Genomic DNA, 25,764 nt, shown 5'->3' on the forward strand with positions numbered 1-25,764 from the left:
TATATCTCCTGTGGGGAGGTAAGGTAGGGACTCCCAACCAAAAGGGTCAGAGTATGAAATTTATTAGAGGCATATAAGATTAAACTCTTATTTGTAACATGTTATAGGTATTATTACACTTAGGTTTTATCTTATTTAGTGTTAACGGTTTCCTTGTTATTGACTGTATTAGCTCAAATGTGTAAAATAATACAGGATGGTGAGTGATATTAAAAAAAAAAAAAATTAGGATAGGTTGTGGTTGCTTTACGCATTGCTGATGGTATCTATGCGATTTCTTAGTCTTTGTTCATAGTTCTCTGCCTTTCGTGTGGAAATTTCAGTCACTTTGATTATCATACTACCCGTAGAAATGCAGCCTAGCGGTGGACTTGTTCTGAGTAGAGCCAAGTCTAATGCCCAATACAAGCTTGAACTCAATAAAGTTAGTATACAATATCATCAGAAAATCATCAATAAGAAAATAAGATCATCAAAGAAATAAACAATATTGAATGAGTCAATTTCAAATCAAATTAAAACTTAAACTCAAAATCGACTTTATTCAAACCAAGCCCTAAGTTGCATTTCAAATGCTATCTTTGCACACTACTACGTATCACATATATGCACATAGTTATGTTAAAAGAATCACGACATAATCTATAAAAGCTCCTTTCCAAAAAGTGGGCATGAGCTGTAGAAATCTAATCACAGAGAAAGATTACTTCAGTTTTAACCCATGATATGCTGCAGCCTCAAATAGATGGAAAGCTTCAAGGATTCACATTGACTAACTTGCCAAAAGAATATAAATATGTTCTGGAGAATCAGTGTCATCATCTCTCTGTCCCAAAAAATGTCTAATCACACCGTCTCCTCAACTTTCTCAATCTCCAAATCGTGTTAGACGTGTTGAAACTATTCCGATGCAACTTCTTGGAAATTATATACTTCTATACTTGCATGTATAGTCGTATAAAACACTATCAAAAGCCATAAATAAATGTTAACACTTAATACAAGATAATACCATAATTTATTTGTATTTGTTAGTATCCATCATTTGTATATATTATAGTTAATTTATGAGTATATAATACTCTTAGAAATGTTGCACTTGTTCAATTATGTTGTAATCCCATTAGGCAGATCGGTAAAGGAATTAAGGGTGTATTCAATCAAAATAATAACATGATAGTCTAAAATTTTTATTATTTTAAAAAGATGCATCATATAATACAATTCAAAAGATTAGGTTTTTAATATATAATATAAGCTATCTGACTACCATAGCCTTGACATTGTGTTGGGATTTTAATATTAAGATTAAATTCGATTTGAGTTTGAATTAAAGATATAACCCGTTTTCCTAAAACGAGCAAAGTTTCAATTAGTTCAAATCAATCTGAAGTAAAATTGTTTTCAAGAACTTAATTTGTTAATCTTAAACTAAATTTTTTTAATATAAATCGAATTCAAATTGAGTTTTTTTAAACTCAAATCAATTCGAATGTAACTCTATTACCTAATTAATGATATATTATATGTCACGTATCAGACAAGATAATTATGCTTGTATACAATATTGGGTGGGGTAATTTAATGGTGGCTACAATTTTAGCATTTTATGATTTTAAAACGAAAAAACCCTAATAATAAAATATAGAAAAGGGAAGAGAATCCACCAACAGAATAAGGCTGCTCTGTATGCATAGCATTAGAAGAATCACTAGGCTTCTTTTTATAATCAAACATTCATAATTGGAAAATATATGGAATTAGATGATTTTAGTGTTGGATTCCAACAATGTCAAGTCAAGTCTAAATAAGACTCAATTCAGGACTGATTCAATTTTACAAGATTTAAGTTTAGATCAATGAGTTGAAATTTTAAACATGGCTCGAAAACAATTTTAATTCAGATTGAATGCATACCAACTTGAACTTTAATGTTCATATCGGTCTAACTTGATTTATTTTTTGAAAACAATTCCACTTCTAGACTTGAACCTAGACTTAATTATTCAGTTCAAATTCAAATTCAAACTCGAATTGAATCCAAACTGTCCTTGATAGGCTTCTGCTCACCATGCTTTTGATGGGCCTAAAGCGTACAATAAGGTGAGCTTCAACGTGATTTACTATGAAGCTTCCAAGAATATGGACCATATACCCATTCACTAGTTTGGCAGTTGTTCATAGTAGTGAAATAACATATGATTGGAAGATCATACGGCTGAATTCAATTTGAGTTGGGCCTACAAGAGGACTAGCTTGAGATTAACTTAAATCTAAACAAGTTAGTTCAAAGAGTAATAACAAGTATACACACTTTTAAATATACAATCAAGTGTACAAATAATGTATTATCATATAATTAATATTATTTTATGCATAATTCAAAATCATTTAATCATATAATGTCACATCACCTATATATCTAATTATATACTTAAACATGTATACACACAATTTTATTGTTAGTTCAAATTGGTTTAAAATCGACAAATTAAGACTAAAAAATAATTTAACTTTAAATTCAATCTAAATTATTTCAAACTTAATTGTTCGAATTGATTTGAACTCGACTTAGAATTTAAGCTAAGCCAAGCCTAAATGTACACTGGCTTGAGCTCTATTTGAATTCATAATTTCAAACTTAAGCTCGTTTGAATTAATCAAAGATGCCATTGAAATTTTGTATATTAGAATCATAGTGTCATCGATAAAATAAATAATATTATCAATAAAATAAAAAGTAAAGTTGGTAGAAGATTCAAACTGAACTCTAGTCAATCTATTAAACTAGTTCAGTTCGCATCTAACCCTAATAAAGACTAGCAAAGTTTTAATTTTCTTAAGGGCTAAAACCACATAAACGCATCAGACAAACGGCTGCATCTGTTTGTTTCTTGGCAAAATGGATGAAGCTTTCCATTTCTGTTAATCCAACAGTTCAAGAGAATCTGCCCTGAATTTCTTGAAGAATCACATGGCATTAGGTTACCAAATGTGAAGTACAGCTTGACTTGACCTCTTCCATGGCTTGAATGTGTCTTCACTTAACCACTCTGCTGCATGACATCTCTGCACAATCTGCCATTGTCACAACACGGTCGTGCAGCTTTTATTGTTATATATATAAGAAGCAACTTTCACCATCCCAACTCACTTCACTTGGAAAATGGCTAACTTGTTGGCTTTGCTTTTTCTCATGGTTAAGATAGCAACCACATTGGCTTCCCAGCAGCACAAGTCTTTGAATGAAACATGTCTTGGTGGTGACACTGGTTTTGATTTGCAAATTGATTTATACAGAAATAGCTGTCCAGAGGCTGAAGCCATCATCTTCTCTGGAGTTGAAAATGCCGTCTCCCAAGATTCAAGGATGGCGGCTTCACTGCTTCGTCTTCATTTCCATGATTGCTTTGTCAATGCAAGTAGTCTTGACAGATACATGTTTTCATTCATTCTCATTTTTTATCTTACTTGAGTTTTGGTTGCAGGGTTGTGATGCTTCAGTGCTATTAGATGACTCTGGTAGCTTTGTTGGAGAAAAAGCAGCACCACCTAATCTGAATTCGTTGCGGGGGTTTGAAGTGATCGATTCAATAAAATCTGAACTTGAATCTGTTTGTCCTGAGACAGTCTCCTGTGCCGATATTCTGGCAATTGCTGCTAGAGACTCAGTTGTTCTAGTATGCGATGTTATATCAGTAACTCTTAAGCCTCATACTGAGAAACTTGCTAACATGAAATGTAATTGGCATTTGGCAGTCTGGTGGTCCAAGTTGGGAAGTGCAAATGGGTAGAAGAGACAGTTTCAGTGCTAGCAAAGCAGCTGCAACAATCAATATCCCAGCTCCAAATTCAACAGTGGCAAATCTTGCGGCCAAGTTCCAGAATGTTGGCCTCACACTCCAAGACATGGTTGCCCTTTCTGGTATGAACTTAATGTGGTTTTTTAAACTTTGTTTGGGGTTCAAGCTTCCTGATCGAGATTACTGTGCAGGTGCACACACGATGGGAATGGCTCGATGCTCAACTTTCAGCTCCCGGTTACAGGATCTCAGCAACTCAGATGGTCCAGATGTCAATGTGGACTTCCTTCAATCTCTGCAGCAGCTGTGCTCTGAACCTGGGAACACAGCGCTGGCACAACTTGATCTTGTGACGCCCGCAACGTTTGATAACCAGTATTATATTAACCTTCTTTCTAGTGAGGGATTGCTTCAGTCTGATCAAGCTCTTGTCACCGGCAACGATCAAACACGCCAGATTGTTGAATCCTATGTTGAAGACCCATTGATCTTCTTTGAAGACTTCAAGAACTCTATGTTGAAAATGGGGAGACTGGCACCCCTTACAGGAGAAAATGGGGAAATTCGTAGGAATTGCCGTGCTGCTAATTGAACTCTTGCCTGATAATAATGCTTTTATCGCTACCACTTTCAATCCTAATTTCAATATCAGTTTCCAGATTTAAACAAAGTATATGATTTTAACGCCTATACATAAATTTGCTTCAGATGTACACAGAGCTCAGCAACTCCACATTACTGTTATAATAACAATCTAGTATTATGTTACAAATGGCATAAAAACTGTATTACAAAGGCATTGAATGCCTCGATGTTAAACAGCAGAGGGGATTATCATTATTTCATCAAAGCCAATAACTTTGGGGCAGAAAATGGGACAATAATTGATGTGAAAAAGATTTAACTCTGGTCTCGCATTCAAATTACAAGCAGGTGTCTAGCCCACCTCGGACAAAAGTTCGATACAAAGTCTCTGGCTTTGGCATTCTTTAAACATGTAGTTGTGCCCCTTTGCCCTTTCCAATATTACCTTTCCACTTCAAGTCCCTGCAGAGAGATTAGGCTCTCTGAGTGGATGAAAATAATAAACATGCATAAAATATATATATATATATATCGCAAGTTGTACTTATTCTCTAAAGGGCTGGGGGAGAGATAGATAACCTGATGGCTTATTCTTCCACATCCACTCCTGAGCAGCCTGAAGCCCCTGCTGCAGCACACAAGAATATAAGAATAAAATGCTGAAACAGAGGGAATATGTGATTATCAAAATGACAATAATTGGTACCTGTTGGAAGCGAGTTGGATCATTGACTGAGCCAGCTGCAGCAGGTAATTGAGGATACCGATGTTCCTGCTAGGAAAAAAGATTGTGAGAGAGAAACCCAAGCTAAAGCAAAACATGGAAGCTTATTATAGAGGATAGATTCTTAAAAGTAACATTTGTAAAGGAAGGCAGATATATGAAATAACTGCAGCATAATTCCATCACAAACATGAACAGTTTGATTGAATTTCATAGTTTTTGAAGAAGGCATTGACTGCAAAAGTATAAATATATAATAACTTTAAGAAAACGACATTTACCTGAGCACTATGTTGGCCTCTAACTCCAGAAGCTGGATACTGGATTTTTCCACAACAGAGTAAACAATAAGAATTATATCTTATGAATATTGTAAATACTATGATCAATACTGACCGATAGAGAAAAAGGTTGCTGCAACTGCTGTTGTTGTTGACGGAGCTGTGGTTGAAGTTGCACCAGTTGTACCTGAGGAACTTGCTGTGCAGGCAAAACTTGGGGGTTTGACTGAGTTGGAGGCTGTTGAATTGGTAGTTTTTGTTGCAGCTGCTGCTGTTGTTCAAATAATATTAACTCTTCAGGTTTCTCCCACTACAAGTTCACAGCAAACAATTGTTAAATAAGTAGATAGGAAGAAAATGGCAGAAAGTCAATATGCGTGTGTGATGGTGGCGGTGGTGGTTGGGTGGGGTGGGGGGTCAATTTTTCTCACCTTGCTTTCACCAGTTATGCCATTATAATAGTACTTGTATCCATCTGGGGAGGTATGTTCTGTCCAATTACATTTTCCAGGAGGTACAGTTTGGGTTGTTACAGATACAGCAGGGGCAGCCGATGTTGATGGGGGTGCATCTATGGCTGCCGTGGAACCAGGAGTGCTGGCAACAGTCTGTGGTGCAATCCCAGCCCATTGAGACTGCAGGACCAAGTAATATACGCAAATAATTTAAATGTTGCAGCAAATTTACCAAATGGTAGAATGAGGATCCAAGATAAACAAACTGAATAGTAATAGGATAGAAATGGAAACTGTTATGTACTCACTCAAGCTTTCCTAACAAAAATGAAACGAAGCTCAATAATGATTTATGGTCCATTTATTCATTCAAGAAAAATGTAGTTCCATTTGATAGCTCGAACTAGTATATATATTATATTGTATCATATTATACATACAACATTATATAATAAAAACTCATTTACAGGTAAATAATAAACAACAAAAACTCAACCTCAACAATTTATCAACCAAATCAATCTGAGCAAAAAATTCCCTCGAATTCTTTTCAACAAAGCAAAAGCCTTACTATTTTAATGTGTGTGCCCTTTTTCATTTGAAGGTCCCACTCATTTTCACTCTAATCTAGCCATCCTACTGCAAAAAACTAGCAAAATATATTTACCCAGTAAACGATGTACTGACATCCAGGTACATGAATTGCATGAGGAAAACCAAGATCTATTGCTAGCAAGTATTACAAGATTCACTTAAGAATAAACTTGATGAATATTAAACAATTACTACACATCAAATCTTGCTCTGATCATTTTTACTTCTACTTAATTTCTTTTACAAACTTTTTTTTTTTTTTAAACCAAAAAATTGATGAAATTGATCCATTTATAATAAGTTTAAGAAATCCAATTGACATGCCAAACACCATAATTCCTACAATCCAGTCATACCTGTTGTTTTGTAGACTGAGAACCTTGTTGCGTTGATAGATTTTGATTAGATGGCTGCATCAACTGCAATTGCTGCTGCAGTTGAGAGAATGCTTGCTGGGATGATTGAAAGGTCGCTTGCAGAGTTTGAGTCTGCTGTGACAGCATCTGAGCTAACTGAGAAGGGGATTGCTGAAAAGGTTGAAGCATTTGCTGCTGAACAGGAGCAGTCAACTGCTGCTGATTTGTAGCATTGGACAGTGGATTGGATTGCACATTCAGATTTTGAGGAGTTTGTAGTGGAGCAGATGAACCTATCTGCTGAACTTGAGGTTGAGAACCAGTCAACTGTCCACTCAAGCCATGTAAATGCTGTGATGGCATTGCTTGGCTGAAAGGTGTCTGACTAGGAACCTGTAGCTGACCAACATGGGAGGCCTGAGTCTGCGGGTAAGAAGATTGAGCTGAAGGATGTAGTTTAAGTGGAGGCATATGCTGAGGGGATTGAAGAGGCTTCTGTAATGGCGATATTTGCTGACCAAGGGGTGGTAGTTGTGATAAAGCTTGGTTAAAACTCTGAGAAAGTGAGAACAAATTTTCTCACTACTTCTGGAACAACCAGGTAAGAGCATGAAAGCACAATAAACATATACAAATTTTAATACCTGTTGTGAAGCAGATGAAGTTGATGGAACAGGAACTCCTGGAAGAGGACCATCAGTAGGGCCACCCTAAAATATTACAAGCACAGGTAAGAAAATAAATAATAAGCAAACATAAACAAACGAGAATTTACATGTAATAGGAACACCATAACTGAACACAAGCTGCTATAGATGGCTTTACATTTCACACGTTAGTGCTACTATCATAAAGAATAATACTGAAAGTATGTTTAGAAGAACCATCAAATCAGTTCTTACTGGATTTAAAGGCATCCCTAGATCACCAGACCTAGGAAGCAACTGATTCCCAAAACCACGGATGCTGGGATTTGGAGATAGTCCCATGTTTTGGGGACTCATTGGACGCCAAGCATTCTGAGGAACTCGATCAGCCATAGGGTCACCAAAATTGGGTGCTGGTCTGAAGGAACATGAAAAGATATGTACATGGAAGTAAAAATGAACTAGAAGATAGAAAAATGACGAAGTATTAAAATTCACTAAATTTGTTGGGAAAGTGGGTACCTAGGCCCTGTTGGTGGAAACCGAGGACCAAAACCAGGACCTCCAAATGCTGGAGAAGTCCTAAAAAAGAATGAAATACAAAGTTCACATATATCAGAGATATAGATAGGAAGCCCATGCAATAAACAGAAAGCTTGGAACTATGTTCATATTTAATGAATATAGATAAAAATGACAAAATAAAATGTCTACTCCAGTGTTTAAAGATTTACTCTCCTCCCTAACCCAGAAAAGAGAAAACAAATCAAATATATACTGAAATCAAAATATCAAAGCAGTTGCTCCCCAAATATGATCATAAATAAACTGCCTTAAGGAAAAAAAACCTTGAGTCTCCAGGCCTCGGCCTCTTAGGATCAGCAAACCGGACAGTTAATGGCTGATCACATCCCTGAGATGCATAAAATACAATAAGTAAATATCCTTCAACAACATAGCTTATTACAGAAGAATACTAAAGTATGAAACCGGGCCCAAGATCACTCATGTAACAAATAATGCTTACTCTCATGGTGTAAATTCCATTCAGAGCATTAATGGCGGCCAGAGCCATCTCTCTGTTAGAGTATTTAACAAATCCACATCCTTTATAAAAGAATTCCAAAAAACATATCAGGAATGGGTCAATAAAAACATGATGGTATGAGCTTTCATATAAGCAAAAGGAAATATCAATGTCAGAACAGTAAAAAAATCAACAATCCCTAGTGGACAAGCAACCTGATTTAAGATGATATCAATCATCTCAGAAAAGTTTTGGAAACTTCACTCTCAAGTTACTTTATCAGCATAAAAATGATCTAAAATTGGAGGTTGAAGACATACCACGACTCTGCTTAAATTCATCACGCATGAGGTAAACATCTTCAACTCTACCATATGGTGAAAAAACCTGTCAAACAAGACAGCATACACCAGTTACAAACTGAGTGAACAATTTTTTTAGCTAGAAAAGTACTTAAACAAAAACAGAAAAATTAAACACTAGAAATTGATGTCTGACTCACTTCTTCAACTTCTTTTTCAGTAGCTTGTTTGTTCAGTGAGCCCACGAACAATTTGTATTCAACTGCACCTGTCATAGAAAACAACTTTGGGGTTACATAAAACAATTACACAGGAGCAGAAATCACACACACAAGTATATAGCAAATCAATCTGTTAGTACACTAAGTTTCTGAAAAATTTTCCATGAAAACCATTCTCCAATAAAGCATGCCAATTTCAAGCTGTGAAAGAATATTCTCATGTAGGCACTATTCTCATTTACCACCATAAAGAGCCACATAGGTGGTGCCATTTATTTTACCAGAAGAGAGTCAATGTTATTCTTGAGCTTCTATTAAAGTTCATCCTTTGAATAAGAGATAGATACTCAAGTGAGGATTTTACCAGAAACAAGGATATGCAAAATCTTAAATCAACAACAGCATGCCAATACATGTCAAATGACACAAATTTGCAGACATCTTACTCCAGAATTAGCATAAACACAGGCAAATTTGAAAAAAAACCACGATGAAAAAAGAAATAAAAATTGATGCACAATTACCAAGACGTTCCCGCTCCCCATCTGCATATCGAACTTGGATAGGACCCATTCCCTATAAAACGCATAGTTATGGGTCAAACTGCCATAGTTGCCTTAGTATTTGAAAATTAAGAGCAGGTAGAAAAATTACCCCAGACAAAGTATGTTGATTGTGCAAGGCTCTAATGGCCCTATCAGCTTCTTCTGATGTCGCATATTTTATAAAACAACAACCTGAACCACCAAAGAATTTTTATCCTGATTTCAATAGGTTAATGGCTCCCCCTCAATGACAGTATACATCGGCAAAAGACAGTAACATACATACATGTGAATACCATTGTTAACAATGGGGAAAAGAGAGAGGGAGGAGAGAAAATTGTGGACTTAAATAAATTTTGCAATTCTTCAAGGTCCAATCATCCAAGGAAATTTAAACAAACAGATCAACAACTTTCATTCGGTGTAATAAAGATCAAAAAGAGGGGAAAAAACAAATATAGCTAATAGATGAGACCAAAATAAAAAATGACAGATGCCTCTAATTAATTATATCTATCTAAAAAAAGGCCACATCCATGGCCCCAACTTGCATGAAACCCTTGGTATATTGACATTAAGCATTAATTGTATGACAGTACAATATATTTGTCATCCCAAAAAAATGTGGCTCTACGAGAGTAACAGGCCAATTTGATACAGTAGGGGGAACAGGAGGATACAGAAAAAAATAAGGGTGAAACAGGTTTATTTCAGAGTTCTTGACCTATACATATTCACTTATATATTGTAGCCCCTTGGCAAAGTAGTTTAAGACAAGAAAGGACAAACAAGCAGAAAGCAACCTATAACTCTAAAACTACCACAGCTACTGCTGTTGCTACTGGTACCATTACAACTGCCACTACCAATATTAATAATTATAAATCAATAATCAGAGTCTCTCCCTCAAATTTTGCATCGAAAAAGAACATGCAACTAGCAATAGCAACATATCACACACCATGGTTCATTTATGTGCAGTCTCAATAATCAATGAAGGGCAAACGGAATTTAGAGCTAAATATTTGCTACACTCAATACGGTATTTCCGTGATTGTCAAGCCCACTAAACATCCATTCAAATCCGATGCAGTCATTTACAAGAAGAGATAACAATAGAGCACATGCTGATAGTCAAATTTTGGTTACAATTCCACAAGTTTAAATGTTGGCAAATTCGAGAACTTGATAATTCAATTTTCTATCCAAAAAAAAAAGGAAAGAGAATAAGTTCCATTCCATGAATAAAAAGCTAAAATAAACACAAACCCAATCACTACATTCTTCCTTCAGTTTGTTTGCCTCAATTAATCATAAGGCATCCAGTTCAGATGTACATGTAACTGAGGATAAGGAAACTACTTACAGTCTTCCCCATATATGTTAATCCTAATTTCAAACAATAAAGCAATTAGAAAAGTAAATTACAGTGAATACCGATATGCAGACAGAAAATAGTAGTAGAAGAGAGCTTAAACAAGAAACAATGCTTTTGACAGGGAAAAATCCAATCATCCAACTCAATGTAAACAACACTTCCAAACAAAAAGCAATCATGCCATGCTAGCCTCCATCGTCAGAATGGCTAAAGCCAACCATCTACATCAGAGAAGAGAAACAAAAAAGTAAACCATACAAATTAACGATTATTAGCCACCGACTATTTAGAACCAAAAAAATACACACTTACTCCACAATGCATTTTCCATGCATATAAGATAGTAATTAATTGGCCATCACTTTTGATATTGGGGATTTGCACTTAATTGATTAAACCACAAAGCAACCTGCCATGCTACCACCACTGTCAAACTCATGATTTAACCACTAAGCAACCTGCCATTGTTACCTCCATAATCAAAACTTAGGCATACAGATGTGGTTGCCCATAAGCTAGTTGTCCAAAATCATGGATTTCTAAATATTTATTTAAATACACATTACAGGCCACAAAACCATTCCTTCACAAGGCTACCAACAATAAGACCATAATGTATCATTGATAGTATAAGAAAAACACATCACTCTGCAGAACCACTACAGGAAGAAAAAAGGGTGATAAAGATATCAAAGAGATAGCATTGACGACATTACCACTGTGCCAGAACAAGTGTGTACTAGTGTCATCAATAAAGGGACACAAAATAGCCATGTAACTTTAATTATCACAGTACAAAAGTTGTCTGGAAGCCCAAATAACAATTTACTAGATTGTGGAACTAACTCAGAATCCCAACTACAAACTTTCACTGCATAATAGAGCAACTCAACCAAAAACAAAACCCTCCAGATAACAGAAAATCTGCAAGTTCTCAATATAAACTCATTCATTTGCTTGTACACAAACAAACATGGCAAGATGTAAACAAATTAGTAAGAAATTTACATTAAATATTTTAGCGTACAAAATGCAGCTGCAAATTTTATCGAAATACAACATCAACGGATTATCCTATCAACATTCACATTTGGGAGCACCAGTGACTACCATTCACCACAAGAAAAAAGACCATCAGCAAAAAGTATTTAAAGAAAATTGCAAGCAACCAACAGCGCTTCCCTGTTATATGCTAAAATTGGTAGTAGACCAAACAAAGCCATGCTACAGCGCTTCCCTGTATTAGCTTGAGTCCTTAAGAGCATATGAAACAAAACAAAAATTGGAAAAAAGTCCAAACATTCAACTATTTAGATAACATGACGGAAAATTACTCAGAATAGCTCATGAGATGGGCTTTTGAATAAATGAAAATTATCACAGAATTGATGATCCGATTACAAATAACACAGACAGAATAACACTGCCATCCATGATCTGAGAGCGACTAACACAGAAAGACTAACAATGCCATCCGTGATTTGAAACAAAACAAACATTGGATAAAGGCCCATAACCTCAACTATTTCAATAATATGACAAAAAATGCCTCAAAACAGCTCATGAGATAGGCTTTTTGATAAATAAAAACTAAGACTACAATCCATGGTCTGATTTCAAATGCCACGGAAAGATTAACACTACCACCTATTGCACAAAAAATAACAAGGGGATCAATTTCCAAATTTACATCAACATAATGTCAACATCAGAAAAGCCAACTAATGGGCTCATTAAACAAACATTAACCATCCTGTGACCACACCATCAATAATAGGCTTTATTACTGATAGAAGCAAAAGAATTCATCTAACTAGCTCAAGCATGTAAAGGCAACAACCACAGAATGGTGTCACACTCATAGCCATCTAAATCCAAAAAATGTCAACATCACTGCAATGGTGGTATAGCAACATTTAAAACTCATATAATCCAATCGCCATCCAATTCTAATATGTAATCTAACTCCAAATCCATCTCATATCATCGATATTAAAAAGTAAAATATATTATGTATTCACTCCAAGCATCCAAATAACAGAACTCGCAGGTTCATTAGATATTAAGATGTCAATAAAAAAACCCCAAAATACAAGGCAATTACCACCCATGAAAAAGAAAATAATCCAAGAATTTAGTGTAACAGGTTACAGTTATTTCAGCTGGAGGCTCTCCCATTACAAATGACTTGTTAGATAAAAACCCTACCACCTCAACCACAAATGTTTCAACCCAGTCATCTATTTCTCTTTAAACATCTATCTGCCATACAACACACCACAATTGGTTTTTACTATGTTCGCATCGCTCTTCTTGTATAACAGGACCGAAAAATTAAAAAAGGTCGCAACCAAAACCAACAAGCCCGAAACTTGTTGCAAAAACTAACTGAGACAAAAGATGAGCTTATGTTTGCTCCCATCAGCCTCTCAGGAGACCTGAAATAAGATATGTATAAATCAAAGTTATGAAGATTAATATCCACACATACCTTGTTGTTGTCCAGTCCTCTTGTCTTTGATCAGAGCAACCTCTATCACACGTCCATGTTCTTCAAACAAAGGGCGAATCTGACATCAAATAAGCAATTTTCAGCAAAATAACAAGAATCTTAACAAAGCAAAAACACAGAGCACGATTATAGGATATAACTACAAGGACCAAACCTTTACCAATGGGTTCTACAATATCTCTACGAAACAAAAAGGATGCATAATAGCAAACACATTAATTCCTTAAATATACTATTACTAATATACCCATGCCAGAATATTAATGAGAACCATAACTGCATGATTGAGAAAGATTGTGTCAATTCTGACTCAGTAACATATCATAAACCTACGGCAGTGCATTTCATGTAACGTGAAAGGGTTACTTAAAAAATAAACAGATAATAAATGAAAATTACTTCTAACACGGTATCTTTTCATGATCAATATATTTGAATTCAACATGATTGAGAATCAATTGACTCACATCCTCTTCAGTGGCTGTTTTTGGAACAGAGCCAACAAAAAGTTTTGCAAAACTGCCACCATCAAATCGATCTGCAAGGAAATAGGAACCAATCAGTATCTAAATAAGAAGAAAAAGAAATCAAATCGGGACTGAGATTCATGAAGCAACATATGCTCCAAGGGGAAAAGTGGAGCTAATTTTCAAGTAGCAAAGTGAAGGAATTAATAATTAGCAATTTATTCAACAGGATCATTGGCATGTCAACGCACCCAAAACAAGTGCATGGTAGGAACATAATTAACTACAGTTTTGAAATAGAATAACTTATACAAAACATACAAAATATAAACGAAATTCAATTACTAATAATTGAAGCAAGCTAACCAGGAGAAGACCCTCGGCCAGAAAAACCTCTTTTCTGTCCCAAAACTTGCGGCAACAGTGGCGGTGCCACTGGATAGTTCGACCCGAACCCTCCGCCCATCGGCCGGAAACCTCCACCTCCGCCACCGCCACCACCACCACCCATTGGTCTGAATCCTCCTCCACCGCCACCGACCGAAGGATAACGCGGAGGGCTTTCAAAAGCACGGTGACCCCCTCCTCCTCCTCCTCCTCCACCTCCACCTCCACCTCCACCACTTCCTCGAAAATCGTTAGGGCTACGGCGGCGGCTGCTGCTATATTGATAAGATTCTTGATTATTACTGTTATTATTGCTGTTGTAGCGACTCATAGGACCATCAGAAAAGCGAGAGGGACGATTGTGACGGCTGTAGTGAGAGTCCTGGTCATCATTATTGTTGTAGTTGTCGTAATTGTAGTAGCTGCCGCTGTTTCCGTTGTTGTTGTTGCCGCCATAATAACGGTCTCCTCTGTGTCTATCCAGCTTTGCTAACTGATTGTTATTAAACCCTAACCCTAGAATTTTGAAAGAGAATAAAGAAATTATGCAGTGAAGTGCTGCAAGAGGTGCGAGCGAGGTGCAGGGAGAAGTGACGCGGTAATTATTATATTGGGCCTTTTTGAAAAGCCCAATTTAATGGGCTATCTAATTTCATTACCCAGACCCAATATTCAATTACATACATACCAACTGAATAGTAATTTTAGAAAAATTAAATAATATAAAAGAGATGAATGGTCGAATCCAATATTCAATCACAAATGACATAGGTTTTGGGTGGGTAAAGTTTAATTTGGACAAATTTAAATTGATAAATAATGATATCAATGAGATAACAATAACATTAAAAAAAATGAATCATCAAACTCTTAACCTCAAATTAAATTCAATTTATTGGAAGATGGGTCAAGTCAACTCCATTCCTTCCCTAGTTGGGTTTTTGCATGAGACCAGCCAAGAGAACTTGTTCCAATGGGAGGTATATATAATTTGATTTAAATAATAAATTTAGATTAAACTATATAAAAATTGTAGTTTTGTTTGATTTGATTTATAAAACAGTTTTATTTATATTGATAAATTGAAGAAAAAGTTTATAGACTGGGTTAAGTTTTAGAAAATTTCAAAACCAACCAAAACATAAACAGTATTTTTAAAAAATATATATAATTATTTTTCTATATTTATATATATATGGGATTTATTTAAAAGTGTATCTATGCATTTAAAATATAAGATTACCTTTCACTTTAAAGCCCAAATGCAAAAGATAAAAGGCCGAAGGACGGGGCAAAATCCTATTTTCCACCCAATTTTAGGTGAAATTTAAAAGTAACTTTGTTGAAAAAACCCAAACTTTTATTTATAGCACAACTTTTATTAACTTTTTTTTATTAAATGAGGAGTAAAATAATTATTTTATTATTTATATTAATTTTTTTTTCAGATTATAAAAATTAATATTTCATCTTTATTTAAAGTTTTTAAACTTTGAAAAGTAATATTTTTATCCTAAACTTAGGGTTTTTGTATTTTTTAAATTACAGTCATCCCCTAAAACTTTCAAAAACAGCAATCTCAACCCCACTCTTCAACTTCAGCTTTCAAATCCCAGGTTGTCTTCACTCTAACTTAAAATTTTAACGGAAACTGTCTTATAGGTGAATGTTTAGGTTATTTAAACTCTGTGGGAGTGTATAAATTTACATTAAAACTTGGGTGGGAAATAGTCCTTTGGCCAAAGAAAAAATCGCAGGGCATATTTTATCGTCTTCGTCACGACCTGTCTGTCTCTATCTAGACGTCCACAGCCGCCAGCTTTGAACAGGTTGTCCAGTCGTCCATTTTTGCTTCCATCTTCTTCCTGTCGATTCTGAACTATCTGTCCTGTCCTCCAGTTCTCAGTCAATTTCGTTTCTTCCCGTCAACTCTGAACTCGACATCGTTGTTTCCTGCCAAAGAAAATAACCATAGCTCTGTTACCTTCCTCGTCTTTGTGGTTTCAACGGTCATTCGACTCGTCATCCAACCGGCTTGTAGCTGTGCCGTCGTCAATCAACTCGCCGGTAAGTCTTTCTTCTTCCTTTTTTTTCTCGATTTGTTTTTCATTTGTGAATCGTTTGGGTTGTGTAGTTGAATGGAAAAACTATGCACTGCCATTACATGTGGCAGATGAGGTTCAATCTGTAGCTACTGTTATAAGCCACAGGGGTAGGGCTTGATGATGGATTTACTTTAATCGTTATGCTAAGCGTATGTTTTTGTGCTGATAGGATTTCGACCACTGTTGCATCCAATTCTAGAGAAATAATTGTTGCAGTCCATACCTAGTTTATTCAATTAATCTTTGTTTGATTATGAATCTTTTTGGAGACATTCCCTTAGGGTGTATTTATTGTAAGATTTGAAACTTTTAGTAATAGAAAGTTTGCAATTTTAAGCAATGTGTATATAATTTGGTTATATTGATTCATCTTTTTGACTATTCTTAGAATTATAGTGAAAAGATGACTTAAATATTATTTGTTAACTTGTTTAGTTATCTTTGTTCTGAAGAGTAGTTTATTCTATTATTTTTCCATTGTACCTTTGGTGTTCCCTTCTTCTCATTTACTTCTGTGTCATGCTAAGTGTCTCTTTGGAGTTAATTTCTTGTTTATGCATGTGAAGATGATTATGGGCTGGGTGGTAGGTGTGTTGTCATCTTTGTTTGATTTTATTAGTGTTGCTTAAGGTACATTAGTTGATGGGCATAATGATTTTCGGTGACTTGTGTAGTTCATTTCACGGAGCCTGCAAATACAGATGAGAAACTTATAGCTAGACCATTTTCATGAAAACTTTTGCTTATATTGTTTTTTTATTATTTAAGTTGAAAATTATCTCAATTTAACATCAAGAGATTGCTGGATCTGATTTTCAATTACAACAAGGTTAAAACTCTAGAGGAGACTCACAAAAGATTTAACATTATGTAATTGTCTTTTATTTATCTTTCTTTGGATAAATGTGTTTACTTAAACTTGCATAGTTAGTGTCAAACAATGGTTATTTGGTCGATGTTTTGTTACCAATTGTGTTGTCCTTTTGAATCATGTTAACATAATATTTTTATCATATAAATGAGATAAATCATGTTATTCATGTTAACATAGCATTTCTTTCACATAAATGGGACAGAAAAACAAAGAAAACGAAGGAAAAAATGAAAAAATAGGAAAGAAAAAGAAGAGTAACAACTAATTTTTTTTTTTTTAAAAAAGAGAAAAAAGGAAAATAAGGGGAAAAGTAGAAGAATTTAAAAAAAAAAAAAAAAAAGAAGCAGCAAAATGGAGAGAGAGGCAAGTTTTAGGGGTCACTTCAGGACATGGTGACCACAGTTAACAGCAGACAGAGTAATTAAAAAAAAAAATGGAGAAAGGGAGCAAATATGAAAACTCTGTGCAACTTGATCAAGCAACTCTACCACTGACAAGATAACAGCAGACAACGAGAACACAAAAGGAACAGGTAACAAGTAGTCCATCCTGGTTCATTTTGTGATCATTCCAGAAAATCAATCACAGCAGTCTACAAGATTACAGAAGGAGCAGAACGCAAGTCCTGGTTTATCAATTTTCTTTATTGTTATTGTATTTTTTGTCCTTTATATTCATAAAGAAATTGTTTCAATGACAGGAAATGCAAAATAAAAAAAAAAGAAAAAGAAAAAAAGAGAGAGAGGAAAATTAAAAAACAAAAACAAAAACAAAAGAAGAAAATTTTAAAAAAAGGGAGGAAAATAAAAAAAAGGAAATAAATAAATTTAAAAAAAAAGAAGAAGAAGAAGAAGAAAAAGAAAAGGTGAGAGAGGAAAACATATATGGAGAGACAATAATGATAAGAAAAATATATATATAAAAAGAAAAAAAGTGAGAGAAGGAAAATATGATCAAAGAGGATACAAGAATGTTCAGAATTAAAATAAAATCAGACCAATAGAGGAAGTCAGAATGCTCACCAAGAGAATTCATGAATGCTCAGAATCAAGATAATCAGGAGATGTAAGCTCAAGACAGATTCCAAACCAATAAGCAAAATTGAAGGGAGTCCAGCTTAATGGGGCATGTTGGGATGAAAATGTAAACTCTACAAACATTGGTGATGATGCAGAAGTTTATAATGTTAAGAAGGGTCTAACTTTGCTCAGTCTGTATAAAAAGAAAAATATATGTAATTAGTGTTACAAAGCCAAGTGGCTTCCCACCAAAGCAAGTCAAAAAAGACGGTGGGAAACGGTGGGAAATCATTTATAGCAAGAAGAAAATGTTGAGGCTGACGCAGAAGAAGCAAAGAAAAGGGCTGTTAGTCAATGTGTTGGGTAAGAAGGGAGGCGGCAAACTGCAATATAAACCCCCCCTTTCTCTATCAATTTTCACAATTTTTCTCTTCTCTTACTTCATCCGGATTCAATAGAAAATTACTCTCTCAATTCTGCCTCACTTCTTTCCATTGTCATTCATCTTCTTTGGTTAAATTAATTTTATAACAATTAGGGGTTTTATATAATAAAAATTAATCTATCTTTTGGCTTTGCAGAGACTTCTTTTCCTCTCGTCTCCATCACTGTTCAGAATTAAATTTTTCCAATTTCTTCTCGTTTCAATTCGTTTTCCCGCTAAACCCATCTCCTTCTCCCACGCAATCTCTATCTCCCCTTAACAGTTGCGCAGTCACAGAATAGCCGACCTTCGTTCTTTCTTGACGGATAATTATCATAGCTCTGTCATCATTCTAATCTCAGTTATTATCTCAGGCGTTAATCAACTCACTGTCATCAGACTCGTCTCAGTGGTCGCTCAACTCGTCGTCGCCGGTAAGTCATTTTTCTTCTCGATAATCCTATGCTACTGATTCCACTATTTAATGCTGGAAGTGGGTATCTATTTTGTTCTTGAAAATATTCATCTTCTTATTCAGTTTCCGGTGAACTGTCACTTGAACTAATCCACCACTTTGTAAAATAATATTTACTTTTTCCTTGATGAGTCATGAGGCAATAGAAAATTACTACTTGATGAATTCTACTTCTTTTTGAGTTGCACAACATTTTCGATCCACTGGACAAAAAGACAGGTGAAGCTGGATTAATTGTGAAATGAAAAAGAAGTCGATGAAAGGTGGGTTTTAGTGAATCATCATTTCTATTCTAATGAAATCTATTAACTTTTTTGTTTTTATTCTTAAAGAAAATTGCAAGAAAGCTACAAATTTGTATCTGGAAAAAAATATTCCATTGAAAAGATTTGCATTTCTTCTGTATATATATTCAAGGGACAGATGTCCCAACTTGTTGACTGAATTCAACTGCATCAGACTTTATTTTACTCAAGCAACCTAAACCATCCAATAAACGAACAGAAAAAACGGCAAAACATGATTCATTTTCATGGTAATCTTTCTCTGGTTGCTTAAATGTTACTTTACAAAAAAATTATCAGTTGATCATCAATTTGAGTACATTATCCATAGAAGAATAGAAGAAGACAAATATATGGAATTGATAATAGAAGATCCCTTTAAAGATTGAAGAAAAGTTGTTGAAGCCAACATACATATGAATTTTTTAATCTAAATGCTCGCATGATTTAATTACATTAATAGTTTCCCTTTTATAAAAGTAATAAATAGTTTAGAATGGTCCAGACCTTCCTTTCTTCGTAACTTCGTTGGCTTTCTCTTCTTTCTTATGCATGCGTGTTTGTGATGCAATTACTATAAATTAACCATGTTTTGTTTAACTAATACTTTCACATAAAAAGAGATATTATTAACGTGTGCGTCGATAAATACAAGTAAAATATTATGTTTCATGTCTAGTAATTATAATTCTTTTTTTTTTTAATGCAAAATATTAGAAATAAATTATTTTTATTTGGTTTAAACCGTAAATTAAATCAGATGAAATCGTATTTTTCAGTTTGATTTAAAATTTTTTAAACTGTTTTTTAAGTTTAGTTTCAAAAGGTCTTAAACTATATTAAATCGAATCGTGCATTCTTCTAGTTCAAACTATAATTTAAATTATATTAAATCGTATTTTTTTAATTTGGTTTGTTTTGAAATCTAAACTGTGATTGAAATTTTTTCAAACCACAAACCCATTTTTGTCTAGAACTTATGCAAACAAAGCAAGAGTTTAACCTTTTCCTCCCAGCAAATTACGAACCCTAGGGTTCCGTAAAGTGGTAAATACATCCAAAAATTTTATTTTGTTATGTACAAAGATTATAATATTTTTTTGTCTAATTATATATTTTTTTTCTTTTTTAACACTTTTATTTTAATTATTTAAATAGTAATATTTGTTAGTTGAATACATATAAAATTATAATTAAAATAAATTATTAAATTATTACCATAAATTTAATCAAAGGATAAACTTAATTAAATTATGTACTTGCATATGAGCAACGTAAAATATCAGTTCTACTTCCATCTGTAAGGGCAGAGAGTTTTCTGCCCATTTGTTTCGGCTATAGAATTGAATGTAAGGCAACCTTTATATTTTGGATTACAATCAACTCTTATGTAAGGATGAAATTGAATTGAATTGAATCGAGTTTGAATAAGTATCAATTCAATATAGATCCAAATTTAGAACAGTTAGCTTTAATTAGAGTTTTACTTGATTTGTTAATAAACAATGATACTAGAAAAAAAGACAGAGTTATCAGAAAAGAAGAAGAATTACTAAAAAAAAAGAATTTTGATGTGATAATGTCAATGAACATTCGAACTCAAGTCCAACTATCAAACTAAATATTTAAGCTTCAATTTAAATTTAAATCATTCAAATAGAATATTAACTCAAGTATGAGCTGACTGGACATCTGTCCTACACCCAGTATTAGTCAATGTATGATAAAGTAATTAATTTTTTACGTATTTGTCACTTTTTGAAGCATTTTGAGTGCGTTGTACTTTTCTCAAACCTTGAGGCCTGCAAAGGGATTATCCTTTCTGTGACCCTGGCTATTTTTATTCCATGTTTACTCTGTTTAAGAGCATCGGACTCCATCAGCCATAACTTCAAGCACAGTACAATAGCAAAGTACCCAAGACAGGCAGGTGCGACACTTAAAGAAGCCCCTCTCAAGAAGACATTCACGTCGTCCTTAGAACCCGTTCTCGATAATCAAGGTAAGAGCCGCTTGCTGTTTAGTTCCAGTAATGAAGCTATGCGCTTTGTTTTGCTGTTCATAGATAGAAATGGAACTCAAGTAAACTTTGCCTCTTGCCCGCTCTCAGTTTTTTCTTAGATATTTAATATTGATTTAAACCCTTTATTTTAAAAACCCTAAAAGCCATACCCCATCATCCTCACCCATTTGCCGCTCTATATATTGTGTGGTTGTGGTTCTGAATATGTGGTGTTTCATGTACTTTTGTGGTTGTTTTTTATTTTTATGTGCCGTTATTTTGTCCTACTGCTTGTGTGGGTTCATTTAATTGTGATGGTTGTTCTGTTCTGTGATGTGGCTCCTAAACCCTAAACCTAAACTGAGAATTGATAATTATTGTTATTTGTTTTTGTAAGGATGTAAGGAATTGTGAAATTTTGGTTCATTTCTATAGACTATTACTTCTATGCTGCTACAAACTTGTGAATTTGTTTCTTTTAATTTTAGCAAGAGAGTTTAAACTTGAAGTTTGATCTGCATTGCTAGTCAAGAATTGTACTAGAATTTGCAAAATGGATATTGATTCTGACTTCAAAAATTTCAATATCGAATCGGCGGAGGTAGTTGCATCAACTCAAACGGACCCTATGGATTCTTCAGAAGTGAAGGTACTCTTATGTTCTTGTACTTTATTTTAATTTTTTATATATATCTTCATACTGTTGCTAATAATACTTATATGTTCACTGTAGTGTTTAGTGACTGCAGTGTTTTGATTTTCTGAGCCCTAAGTTATGACCAAACTAAATCTATTTGCTTTACAGATAGGATTTCCTTTTATTAACTTCTCTCACGGCCGTATGAAACAGTATGCTTGATTTTGTTTATTGGTTCTCATCATTGATTGGAATTAATTTGGTTATGATCCAAAAGGACAATGGTAAAGAAAGAGAGGAGCTTGCCAAGTCAATGGACAAACTACATATTGAGGAATCACCATCTGGACTGGCAGGGTCTTCATCTACTAACTTCAAGAGAAAACCAGTTATAATTATTGTTGTGGGAATGGCAGGTAATGTAATAATTCCTGACTATTTTTGGCTCTTCTGTTTGTTTCGGGGGTGTTTTTTTTAATGGATATGTGTCCCACAATTTTACTGCTAAAATATGAGAATGATGACCTGAAATTATTTATGGTTAGGGAGTGGGAAAACAACATTTCTTCATAGATTGGTTTGCCACACACAAGCTTCTAACATTCGTGGTTATGTGATGAACCTTGACCCTGCTGTTATGACTCTTCCATTTGGAGCAAACATTGATATAAGAGATACAGTTCGGTATAAGGAAGTAATGAAGCAGTTTAATCTTGGGCCTAATGGAGGAATTATGACATCACTTAATTTGTTTGCAACGAAGTTTGATGAGGTAAAACTTTATTGTTTAAAATTTAGAAGTTGATATCTTGTTGAATTGTTGACTTTAATCCAACCTTGATTCTTCTATCAACAAAATTTGCATTGGTTCTGACATTTGTTGAATGGTTATATTTATCTCTTATATTTTACGTCCATTCTTCAAGCATAACAATCACTGACAAAATAATAACTAAATCAGTCAGTTGATTCGATTGGTGGCTAGTTTTGCACGCAACTCTTTTTGCTTCAGCCAAACTATCAGTTTATTGTATTTCTAAGGCCAAAGGACTATTTCCCACCCAAGTTATTAGTTTATTGTATTTCTAAGGCCAAAGGACTATTTCCCACCCAAGTTATTAGTTTATTGTTTTTCTAAGGCCAAAAGACTATTTCTCACCTAAGTTTTAATGCAAAGACAAATACATACTTACAGGGTTTGAAAAACCCAAAGTCCCACTTATGGACCAACTGTTGTAAAAATTTTCTGTTAGGACTAAAGGTAAAATCTTCATTTTATCAATAATATTAAAATATATATAATTTTATATAATTTTTCCCTTGGATTTTGAAAAACTCTTATTTTACCCCTTAGCCTCAACTTTAAAAAATAACTCTCCCTCCCACCCAGAAAAAAAAAAACCCTATGATTTGCTGCAAAATCCCCGCAACGGCAACAATAGCTACCACCAACTCCACCTTTAGCCCGACAGAGAAGGGAGATGGTCGACAACGTCAATGCTTGTCTTGTCTCTCTGGAGAGATGAGACGAATTCTTCTCCATCTCTTCGTCGATGAAGGTTTTCTTTTGTCTCCGTCGACAAAGAGACGAATCGTCTCCATCTTTTCCTCGATGGAAAGATGAGAAGCATTCGTCTCCGTCTTTTCTTTGTCGACGGAGACCAAGTTTTTGTCTCCGTCAATCGTCTTCCTACTCTGTCAGGCTAAAGGTTGTTGTCATTGGAGTTTGCAGCGAATGTGGGGGGGAATTTATTTTTCAAAGTTGAGGTTGGGGTGAATTGTAAGTTTTCAAAATCTGGGGGGAGGGGGAATGGGATAAAATTATATATTTTTTAATATTATTGATAAATTGACGATTTTACCTTTAGTCCTAATAGAAATTTTTAATAGCAGTTGGTTTATGTGTGGGATTTTGGGTTTTTTTAACCCTATTAGTGTGACTTTGGAAACGTATCAAAACTTGTGTAGGAATAAGTCTTTCGGCCTATTTCTAAATGGTCGCTCAGTATCATGCCATTTTTCATTATGCATCTAGTACTTCTAAGGTAGTATCTTGGTTTCAGGTTGTTTCGTTGATTGAGAGGCGCGCAGATCAGCTTGATTATGTTCTTGTGGATACTCCTGGTCAGATTGAGATATTCACTTGGTCTGCTTCAGGAGCCATCATCACAGAAGCTTTTGCTTCAACATTTCCAACTGTGATCACTTACGTAGTTGATACACCTCGTTCAGCAAGCCCAATAACCTTTATGAGCAATATGCTTTATGCTTGTAGCATCCTCTACAAGACACGTTTGCCTCTCGTGTTGGCATTTAACAAGACCGATGTGGCTCAGCATGAATTTGCTCTTGAGGTATATTTCATTCTGTGTTCGGATGACTTCTGTTGGGATCCTTCCGCTTCTTAGTCTTCTTATTTATTTGTGGGCTTCTCGAATACAGATAAATTTTGTATCAAATACTATTTGTTTTGGGTTTGGGTTAAGACTTTCTTGAGAGATCTTCTTGATTGGCCAGAGATTTCAAGCATCTTTATTGATTGTATATCCCTGCTTGTCAAGCATGTGTCTTGTTTTCTTCCTTGAATATCATTCTTTCCATATGTAAATTTTCTTATCACAGTTTCTTGCCAAAAAATAAAATTAAAAATAAAGTAAGGCTGGACCATTCTGGATGTATCTGTTTCTTATGAGTTTTCCAAGTTCTGTTCAGTCTTTGATTTCACATCAAGCTATATGTAACATCGGGTCTTACATTTTTTATATGTCATTGCTCTGAATGTTGTCCGTGCAGTGGATGCAAGACTTCGAAGCATTTCAAGCGGCAGTGAATTCTGATCACTCATACACATCAACTTTAACACACAGTCTCTCCCTTGCACTGGATGAATTTTATAGAAATTTAAAATCTGTTGGAGTATCTGCAGTTTCTGGTACTGGAATGGATGCCTTCTTTAAGGCCATCGAAGCAAGTGCCGAGGAGTATATGGAAACATACAAGTATTGTCTGAACCTGGACAAATATTTTCGTATTGTTTCAGATCCTTATGATTAGTCAAAGCCTCAGATTTATCATATTTGTTCCACTTATAAATTTTTTATGTCTAGGGCTGATCTTGACAAGAGACGGGCAGAAAAGCAACGGTTGGAGGAAGAGCGTAGGAAGGAGAGCATGGATAAGCTGAGGAAGGATATGGAAAAATCCAGAGGAGAAACCATCATCTTGAGTACTGGTTTGAAGGACAGCAAAGCCAAAAGTAGGGATATGATGGTCGATGAAGATGAAGAAGAAGATTTAGATGAGGAGGATGATTATGAGATATTTACTGAAGAAGACGATGCTATAGATGAAGATGAAGATGAAGAGGTTTCTAAATTTTCTGTTTAATGGAAGTTTTGTTGGAACAAAAACTGAAACAGAACTCTCTGTATGAGACCTTTAACATTGCCTTAACACATAGTGTTTGTTTCTCAAGATTTTTCTTCAAGGATGCACTTTGCACATTCCTGTGTGAAAAATCTCCCTCGGAACTTCATTGGATCGGCATCAAGTTGGCTCAACTTCTATTATTGTGAAAATCAAATTTTATTTTTCGGATATGATTAGGGCTAGATTTTATTTGAGTTACTAGAGTTTGAATTCAAATTCTGATTGAACTAG

The 25,764-nt window shown here is 34.6% G+C and overlaps 3 protein-coding genes across 15 annotated transcripts; 2 read left to right on the forward strand and 1 right to left on the reverse strand.

Annotated features, from left to right (window-relative positions):
• Positions 1–2,670: 2,670 nt before the first annotated feature.
• LOC123220169 (peroxidase 40) lies at positions 2,671–4,419 on the forward strand. Its single transcript, XM_044642206.1, has 4 exons — positions 2,671–3,418; positions 3,489–3,680; positions 3,760–3,925; positions 3,995–4,419. The coding sequence occupies exons 1-4, from the start codon at positions 3,167–3,169 to the stop codon at positions 4,393–4,395; spliced, it is 1,011 nt and encodes a 336-aa protein (XP_044498141.1). The 5' UTR covers positions 2,671–3,166; the 3' UTR covers positions 4,396–4,419.
• A 105-nt stretch (positions 4,420–4,524) lies between these two features.
• On the reverse strand, positions 4,525–14,894 carry LOC123220166 (flowering time control protein FCA). Of its 5 annotated transcripts, none has more exons than XM_044642203.1 (19): positions 14,264–14,894; positions 13,898–13,968; positions 13,410–13,488; positions 9,650–9,732; positions 9,520–9,571; positions 8,975–9,042; positions 8,793–8,859; positions 8,473–8,552; positions 8,294–8,358; positions 7,968–8,027; positions 7,701–7,863; positions 7,443–7,508; positions 6,799–7,353; positions 5,825–6,028; positions 5,509–5,703; positions 5,394–5,432; positions 5,095–5,160; positions 4,968–5,016; positions 4,525–4,870 (listed from the first exon to the last, which is right to left on the reverse strand). In XM_044642203.1, the coding sequence occupies exons 1-19, from the start codon at positions 14,613–14,615 to the stop codon at positions 4,830–4,832; spliced, it is 2,355 nt and encodes a 784-aa protein (XP_044498138.1). In that variant the 5' UTR covers positions 14,616–14,894; the 3' UTR covers positions 4,525–4,829. The 5 variants fall into 5 exon arrangements, with proteins under 5 accessions (XP_044498138.1, XP_044498137.1, XP_044498136.1 ...); XM_044642202.1 differs by having other exon boundaries at positions 6,799–7,311; positions 14,264–14,872; XM_044642201.1 differs by having other exon boundaries at positions 4,525–4,850; positions 4,968–5,013; positions 14,264–14,871.
• A 1,133-nt stretch (positions 14,895–16,027) lies between these two features.
• Positions 16,028–25,607, forward strand: LOC123220205 (GPN-loop GTPase QQT2). Of its 9 annotated transcripts, none has more exons than XM_044642263.1 (8): positions 16,028–16,351; positions 21,230–21,467; positions 21,956–22,116; positions 22,379–22,520; positions 22,650–22,876; positions 24,168–24,458; positions 24,898–25,103; positions 25,212–25,607. In XM_044642263.1, exons 3-8 carry the CDS (start codon positions 22,021–22,023, stop codon positions 25,489–25,491), a joined length of 1,242 nt encoding a protein of 413 aa, XP_044498198.1. In that variant the 5' UTR covers positions 16,028–16,351; positions 21,230–21,467; positions 21,956–22,020; the 3' UTR covers positions 25,492–25,607. The 9 variants fall into 9 exon arrangements, with proteins under 9 accessions (XP_044498198.1, XP_044498200.1, XP_044498202.1 ...); XM_044642265.1 differs by having other exon boundaries at positions 21,960–22,116; XM_044642267.1 differs by having other exon boundaries at positions 21,995–22,116.
• Positions 25,608–25,764: the final 157 nt, after the last annotated feature.

This window comes from Mangifera indica, chromosome 7 (assembly GCF_011075055.1).
Source record: "Mangifera indica cultivar Alphonso chromosome 7, CATAS_Mindica_2.1, whole genome shotgun sequence".
NCBI classification, from domain to species: Eukaryota; Viridiplantae; Streptophyta; class Magnoliopsida; order Sapindales; family Anacardiaceae; genus Mangifera; species Mangifera indica.